The sequence below is a fragment of the Orycteropus afer genome, unplaced genomic scaffold, assembly GCF_000298275.1.
Source record: "Orycteropus afer afer isolate SDZICR_OR568_19922 unplaced genomic scaffold, OryAfe1.0 scaffold00387, whole genome shotgun sequence".
NCBI classification, from domain to species: domain Eukaryota; kingdom Metazoa; phylum Chordata; class Mammalia; order Tubulidentata; family Orycteropodidae; genus Orycteropus; species Orycteropus afer.
This window is the reverse complement of record NW_006921974.1, coordinates 1325399-1333948: the sequence shown is the minus strand read 5'-3', so window position 1 is coordinate 1333948 and position 8550 is coordinate 1325399. Positions and strand designations below refer to the sequence as shown.

The 8550-nt window shown below is 38.7% G+C and overlaps 1 protein-coding gene across 1 annotated transcript in view; it reads right to left on the bottom strand.

The window, feature by feature from the left end:
• CUL4B (cullin 4B) overlaps positions 1 to 8550 on the bottom strand; it is a 51234-nt gene that overhangs the window by 3196 nt on the left and 39488 nt on the right. The window contains exons 14-19 of the mRNA XM_007953352.1: positions 7886 to 7996; positions 7368 to 7453; positions 6159 to 6266; positions 2618 to 2731; positions 1781 to 1886; positions 281 to 453 (exon numbers count right to left, since the gene is read on the bottom strand). Of these exons, the coding sequence (XP_007951543.1) occupies positions 281 to 453; positions 1781 to 1886; positions 2618 to 2731; positions 6159 to 6266; positions 7368 to 7453; positions 7886 to 7996 (698 nt within the window). The remainder of the gene's footprint in view (positions 1 to 280; positions 454 to 1780; positions 1887 to 2617; positions 2732 to 6158; positions 6267 to 7367; positions 7454 to 7885; positions 7997 to 8550) is intronic.

Genomic DNA, 8550 nt, shown 5'->3' with positions numbered 1-8550 from the left:
ATTACGAGCTTTGGTGGCATAGTGCCTAAGGCACTTGACTGTTAACCAGAAGGCTGGTGGTTCAAACCCACCAGCCACTCCTCGGAAGGAAGGACGGGCTATCTACTTCCGTAGAGATACTGCCTCAGAAACCTAATGAGGGGTCGCTATGAATTGGATCTGACTCGAAGGCAGTGATTTTTTTTTTTAAGTTTTAGTGGTAATATTATGCATAAAAGTTTTTAATTATGAACGCATATAATTCCAGTGTATTAGGATTGGGAAAAAATAAAAGAAATACCGTTTCTTTCATCTGGATTTGATTGATCTTTATCCTGAAAAGTTTGTGTTTGAAATCGTCATTACAAATGAACTTATCACCATCTTCAATATCTTTGCCCTTTGGATTTTTCGCCAGAACTCTAGCTTTGCCACAAGCCAACGACTGCAGCGTTCTCCTTAACTCTCCATCCTCTGAAGAAGAAATAGTAGTTACTTGTCACTAGCTCATCAACATGAACACCTATATTCAACTCCAATCTAATTTCCACCCTATCCCTCTAATAAAATAGTTTCTTTCCCCCATAAGGTTATCAACAACTCTTTATTTGCCCTATCCATTTGTTTTTTTCCCCACTTGTCCCCTGGAGGATTCAATTATCATTTATGTGGATAACTACCAATATTGTCAGAAATGATCTTGCACTTATTTCCAACCCTACATTTAAAGACCAACTCTATCTACCTGGCTGCTTTACCATCATCAACTCCAGTATGTCCAAAATTTTATTCATCATCTTTCACCACCTTCAATTTGTTAGTGATAAAATTACCAACCTATTCTAGGTGAGAAACCCTGGAATTTTCTTTATCTCTTTCTTCTTCATCCCCCCACGTATCTAGTAGTTGCTTCCTTAGAGATGGCTCTTCTCCATTCTCAATGGCCTCAGTCTGGTCTAAATCCCTGTCACTTTATATCCAAATTACCCTAAGAGTTTCTGGACTGGAATTTCTCCAACTTCCATGCTCCTCTGCATACTGATTCCAGGTAAACTCTTCAAATAAATCACTTCCATTATGTCACACATTTGAGACCCTAAAAGTTCATGTTTCATTTGGTAGATTTTCAAGGTTCTCCATGATAAGGTTCTGCCCATCTTACTTATGTAACTTCATTTCTTCTTCTACCCAACAGTTAAACTCATTCATGATTCTTGCCTACATTGTGCTTATATCCTACATCCAAGCCTTTTCTCCCAATCTTTCTCCTTGCTACATATGCCTTTTACCCCAAACTTTAATGAAAGTTTTTCTAGTTGTGCCAATCTATAGTGAATTTGCACCACCAAACTCCTAACATTTCTAGTCAGTATCACGGATTGGCACTTAATAGATCTGAAATTATTTCAAATGTCATTTCCCTCTGGGAGCTCTGGTGGTGTAGAGCCTAAGGCATTTGAATGCTAACCAGAAGGCTGGTGGTTCAAACCCACCCGCCACTCCTTGGAAGGAAGACCGGGCAATCTACTTCTGTAGAGATAGAGATACTGCCTTGGAAACCCAAAGAGGGGTCACTATGAGTCCAAGTTGGCTCGACGGCAGTGAGGTCCCCCCCCCCATTTCCCATGGATATATAAAAAGATACAGGCAACATATTTAATTAATAAATAGATTGTATTCAGACTGTGAAAAAAAAATACTGAGGACTGAGATTATTGCTTTGTACCCCCCAGACCTCTTAACATAGTGGTGCGTGCACAGTAGACACTTATGCTTGCTAATTGGCTGATTCAACACAAACCTATTCCGGTAGCCTGCTTGATTTCTTCTAAACTGAACTCCTCTCCCTCATTAAACATTAGAAGCACCAGTGTTTGAAAAAGAGAGACCTGGAGTTCTTTTTTACCCTGTTGGAGAAATAGCAGTATTGAGACATCATTTTTAAAAAACACACGAAACATAAATCAATGACTAATCTCTTATTGGAAAAGTATTTTTCAATTAGTGGATTTAGAAACATGGATTAACATTATCCAGAAAAGCTACCTGAGGAGGTAATATATTATGGTCAGTACAGGATTTAAGTGTAATTCTACCTAAAATAGGGGCAAGGATTAGGTGACCTTTTTAGTTTTTTTTAAGCCTTGTAATTAAAGCAGAACAACAAAATAATGAAAATTAATAACTCAGTCCTATGGGTCATTATAGATATTCATTAGGAGCAGCAAGAAATCACAATTTCAAATGCATTTTCAACTTCTTTGATATGGATTAGTCATGAAGTGCTGCCAGAGTTTTTGAAATTAGATATGGGCACTGTTTTCTCTTAATTCCCACTCTAGTCTCTTCTCTCCCAGCAACAGGAATAGATATTTCCTGTCAAGAAGTGGCAGCGATTTCTGCATCCACAGGTGGGGAGAAAGGTTATTATTTTATGTGCTGCAGCAGGGTCAAATCAACTATGGGAAACACCACATCTAAAAATACCCTTAAAAACACATACAAAGCTGTGACAAGCCATCACTGTATTGTGCAGATATTTAGAGTAAATTTATAAAACAACAGCTTAAACCTTCAAGTTAAAAGGGATGATCTCATTATTAAAGATGAAAACTAAGTTTTAGGAACATCTACTTACCTCTTTAAATTCTGCTTTTAGCACACAGTGTCCTAGAGTTGACTGCCACTGAAGTTTCCGGCCACTATGTTTACCTAGGTAAAATGTCTTGAAAATCTCCTGAAGTTTTACCATCTAAAATAAGTGAAATAAAGCTTTATTTAGGCTCTATATGGCAACACCACTCTTTAAATCACCTCATGTGGTAAATACTCCTGATCATTAGCCATTAGAGAGGTGCAAATCAAAACAACAATGAAATACCATCTCATCCCAGCAATAACAGCAGAGTTCAACAGGACAGAAAAAAACAAATACTGGCTAGGCTGCAGAGAGACTGGGACTCTCCTACACTGTCAGTGGGACTGCAAAATGGTACAACCATTGTGGCAAATGGTATGGCATTTCCTTAAAAAACTGAAAATAGAAGTACCATTTGATGTAGCAATTCCATTACTAGGGATATATCCTAAAGAGGTGAGAGGCTGAACACAGACAGACATATGCACCCCCATGTTCACTGCAGCACAGTTCACTATAGCAAATAGATGGAAACAACCTAAATACCCATCAACCAATGAATGGATAACTAAACTATGGTATATTCACACAATGGAATACTATGCAACATTGAAGAACAATGAAGAATACATCAATCATCTCACAACATGGATGAATTCAGAGGACGTTTTGTTGAGTGAAATAAGTCAATCACAGAAGGACATATATTGTATAAACTCACTATTGTAAAAAGTCAAGGAAAGTTTATTCAGGGAAGGAAACTCACTTTGTTGGTTACCAGGGATGGGAGTGAAAGGGAGGGAAAATCTCAGACTATTTGGGGGTCACACATTGATTTGCGTGAGGGGAGGGACAATATGGAAAGAGTCTGTGACCAGCATGGTGACACCAGGGAAAGGAAAGACACCAAAATGTACATATAAGATACAGACAACAGAAGCAAACACTATTATAGGCACAACACTACAATATCACAAGCACTAAATACCAGGTTACAGATTAATGCAGAGATAGGTGAGAAGAGCAGGTATGAGTAGGTGAACAGGAATACATTTGAGACCAAGGACAGATTTGGCTGAAGAGAATTTTACATATGCACTTGTGCTACAAAATTAGCCACATACATTACAGAAGCAACAGAAGACAGGGTGGCAGGAACTTTGAAGAGACAACCAAGCATCTTGTCAGAGAGAATCACCAGGCTTGGGGGCTTGGGATCATAGTTTTGGGGGATATTATGCTCAACTGGCACACATGGTTCATAAAAAATTTGTTACAACCCACTTTGGAGAGTAGTGGCTGGGGTCTTAAAAGCTTTCAAGTGGCCATCTAAGATGCAACTATTGGTCTCCCCCCAGCTGGAGCAAAGAAGAGTGAAGAAAATCAGAGTCATCTGGAAACAGCCCAAAGATAAGATGGACCATGAGGACATCAGCTTCCATGACCCAAGACCAGAAGAACTACACGGTTCCTGGCTACCAATGCCAACTGCTCAGAGAAAGGGATCAAATCTGAAGATCCTGGATAGAGTGGCAAGAAAAATGTGGAACAAAATTCTAAAACACAAAAATGACCAGAATTACTGGTTGGACAGAGACTGGTGGAAGCCTCGGGACTATGGCCCTGGGTTACCCTTTGAGCCTAGAAATGGACTCACTTACACAGATTGGCTCTCAGCCCAACAGAACAAACACCTACAAGCAGAACACCTGCCCCAGGGAGATGCACCTACCTACTCTAGGGAGATGTACCCCTTGGATCAAACAGCCATGAGACACCAAAGGGGTAAGCATTCACATACAGGGAAGGCTGGACAGACAGGAATGCATGGATGAGAGGGGTGCAGGGAGGGGGGAGTCAAGGGGAGGAGAGTTTCCTATGGCTGGGGAGAGTAATTGGGGCCATGAAACCAGATGTGCATGAACCGTTGCATGCAAAACAAGTTTGCTATGTAAATTTCCAGCCAAAGCACAATTAAAAAACAAAAGTAATAAATAAATAACTCACCTCATGTGTACTACTTTTTGGAAAATTTTAAGACTATATCCAGTGGGTCGACTGATCACTTCAACGTAAGGTAATGATCTCCCAACCACCGAATCTAATGATATCTATCAGTTCTTAACGCTTTTTGATCTCTCTTCAACATTTAATCATCCACTTGTGAAACATTCACCTCCAGTAGCTTTTACACATCTCCACTATGCTGGTTCCTGTCTCTCACTACTGTTTCTGCATTGGTTTCTTTCACAGGTTACTCTTCCTGCTAAATATAAGACTTTTCCAAAGTTCTCCCGAAGCCCTTTTTTCTTATCGTTCTCTAAATTCTCCATATTTTAGCTCATCTACTAGCTGGGCTTCCATGATCATGTGCATAGAGGACTCTCAGCATCTATCTTTCTAGCCTTAACCTCTTTTCTAGGCTTCAGTCCTGAGTTAGACATTTTCCCAGGAGTTAGGATAGATTTGCTCAAGCACTCATTCAGAAATCCTACCCCTAGACATTGAGCTCAATTGGCATACACAAAGAAATCCTACTTTGGTTGAGTAACCACCAGGGTCTTACTAGGTTGCAAGAGGCCATGTAAGATGCAACTATTGGTCTCTCCTAGTCCAAAGCAAAAAAGAGTAAAGAAAATCAAAGACATATGGAAACAATTAGTTCAAGGGACTAGTGGACCATGGGAACCTCAGCCTACATGACCCTGAGACTAGAGGAAACTAGATGGTGCCTGGCTACCACTGTCAACCACTTAGAAATGGATCCATGTCGGACATCTTGGATAGAGTGGGAGAAAAATGTGTAACAAATTTCAAAATCATGAAAAGACCAGGCTTACTTGTCTGATAGAGACTGGTTAAACCCCTGAGACTATGTCCCTAGTAACCCCTTGGGCCTGGAACTGAATTCATTACGGTGACTTCCAGCCAAATAACAGACAGGTCTACAAGGTGAACAATTACATTAGGTAGGTATACTCCTTAGAACAATTAACCATGAGAGATCAGAAGGGGAGCATTTGCACAAGGAGATAGCTCAGAGGGCAGGAATACACAGGAAGATGACACAGAGAAAAGGTAACCAAATGGAAGAAGTGGGAAGAGAGCTGTTACTCTGTGGAAATTGCAGTTAATGTCACGAAACAAAATGTGTATGAGCTGTTGAATGGAAAACGAGTTTGCTTAGTAAACTTTCATCCAAATCACAATAAAAATAAAATAAGAAAGAAATCCCATCCCCCGGTGACTCATGGGCAAGAATTTTTGAGAGCTAGGCAGAGTGATAGGTATAATCTGGGGAAATGAAAGAAGAGCCAGGGAAATTGGCCCTGAATCCACAAACTTAGCACCATTAGCTATGCTTTAATCTAGGCATGGAAAGAGAAGTACAAGAGTAAAATATTAAAATAGTTGGCACCTGGTCTTGGTGTGTTTCCTGACATAAACTTTTGAAAGGCATATACTATTTTTAAATGACAGGCAAAATAAAATGTCATGTACTTCTATGCCTATAATTCAAGTCCTAACCAGTAACTCTTACCTCTGGTGGTAAATGGACTTCCATAGGCACATATGTTGGCCAATAACCCATTGTTAGGATATTCACAGTTAATTCGATATTCCCAGGTACATTCTGGTTCTGCATATACTATAAGAAAATCAACACATACACTGAGATCTTATAATAAAACACGTATACTACTTATGTCATAACAATGACCCATATTAGAAGTACCCCCTTATAAAAATAACATGCAAGTACCGACTATCCTTAAAACAAAAGATAACACTAAGACGACTATAAATGAAGCCTATATTAAATGAACTAGAAAGCATATAAGGTACCATTTTGTTACAATGGCACACAGGGATCACATGACCTCATTATAAGTATTATCAACTTAAATAATTTCTTACATACAGCTGGACTGTTATAGAATTTGTTCTCCATTATCTTCCCCATACCATCTACAGTCCCCACCTTTGGAGACCCCTATGTGGCTTGGAACACCTTGTAGTAACCCCCATTCCTCACCCCACCAGCCAGCCCAAGTCTCCGGTTTTTCACTTGCTCCACTGCCTGTTTGCAGGGGATAACCTGAAGTGGGGAAAGAAGAAGAGGGGGAAAGGGCAATGCAGATAAATCCTATTCTGTAGCTACTGCAGGACTCATGATCTCACTAACACTCATCTTTCTCCTATCTTCCATCCTCATTTCCCACCTCAGTAATACAGTGGCAAGTAAGTCACCAGAACCCCAAGAAGAGAAAATCTAATCTGCAATCACTATTACTCATGTTCTCAAATATTTTAAAACCACTTTCTATTTATATCTGCAAAACTATGGGTCTAGCTTTTAATTCTTAATGTCCCCAAATGCCTCATAAAACCATTGTATCATCTCTCCTTCTTTCTCATTGCTGCCTTTGAACATGCAAATCATCAGCAATGATCAGATGCCCTGTTCCCACCACCTAGCTACAACTTTACTAGTACTGACCTTAGTTTAATACATCGTATTTTTGTTTTTTTATGTTATTTTTGGTGTTAGGAATTAATCCTGAAATAAGTAAAACATACTTACATTCCACTGGTCATTTTTCTCTACTGTGAATATCATCTAAGTTGCTATGAAGTATTCACAACAAATATATGTTTCTATTTATCCTCTTCAGGATAAACCACAGCAAGAGCTTAACTAAGTACATTGAAGTTCAAGGAATTAAGTAAGAGTTTAACTCACTTTTACCTGTTTGAACTGAATCATGATGTCTTTAGAAAGTTCCATGTCTTTAAACATTCCTTCAAGTTTGCTGGTGAAAGCAGCTCCACATTCTATTAAAGATGTTTGTACATATGTAATATTTTAAAGTAGTAAAAAATAATTTAAAATCGAAAACATGAAAAGTTAAACCAACTTTAGCATTAAATATGATCTGTAACTAACTATTCATAAAAATAAAAAGAAATCCTTACCCCAAAGTGTATGCCCCACTAATTCAGAGCCAAATTCTTTAATCTTGTAGTAACCTTATTTACTACGTAGGCATAAGATAAACGGGAAACTTTTATACAAAGGAAAAAAAAAAGCAATATAAAACATACACCAGCTCTGGGTCTGTACAATCGGTTATAAACCTCACGAGCTTGCTCTAAGTTTTCATCATACAATGACTGGCAAAAGAGGCAATCAGTTGAGAGTGAAAAATAAGCTAACATTTTCCCTTAGAAACCTAAGAAAAGGAAGAGAAAGAATAAGAAACATACCATGTTTAAGCTTGGACAGCATTGATTTTTCAGCATCCACAGATGCACTCTTCCCAACTAGCAGGCGCTTGGCCAAATCTTTCTTATAAAAGGCCTCAAAAACATCTTTGCCTGTGTTAAACAATAAAATACGACTCTGATAATATTCCATTGAAGAGTTATGACAAAATTGCTTTAAAGTACTTAATAAACCACACCATCACTCCAAGTTATTCTACTTTATACATTTTCCCCAGGTTTGTAAATGCAAGTGCAAGAAACATGAGAGGTAGATTTCTGGGCTGGACAAGGGCATTTCAAAAGTTCTTTATTGTAAGGAATTAAGACTACATTAACTTTTCTTTAGGAAAGCTTTAGTTGACTGGTAGAGCTTTAGTGCCAGCATCCAGAAATTAAATCAAGTAGCAAAAACAAGCCTCTTTGTAGTAGAAAAGTCAAAGCACAACACAAATAAGTATCAATCCTCAAAAGTACCCCCACAGAATGAAATGCAAGGAGTAACAAGTTTAAATCCCTAAATCTCAAATACTCCCTTCAGGTTAAATAAGGAGCTGTGGTGGCATAGTGGGTAAGGTTCCTAACCAAAAAAGGTTGGCGGTTCAAATCCACCAGCAGCTTCATGGGACAAAGATGTGGCAGTCTTCTGTAAAGATTTACAGCCCTTC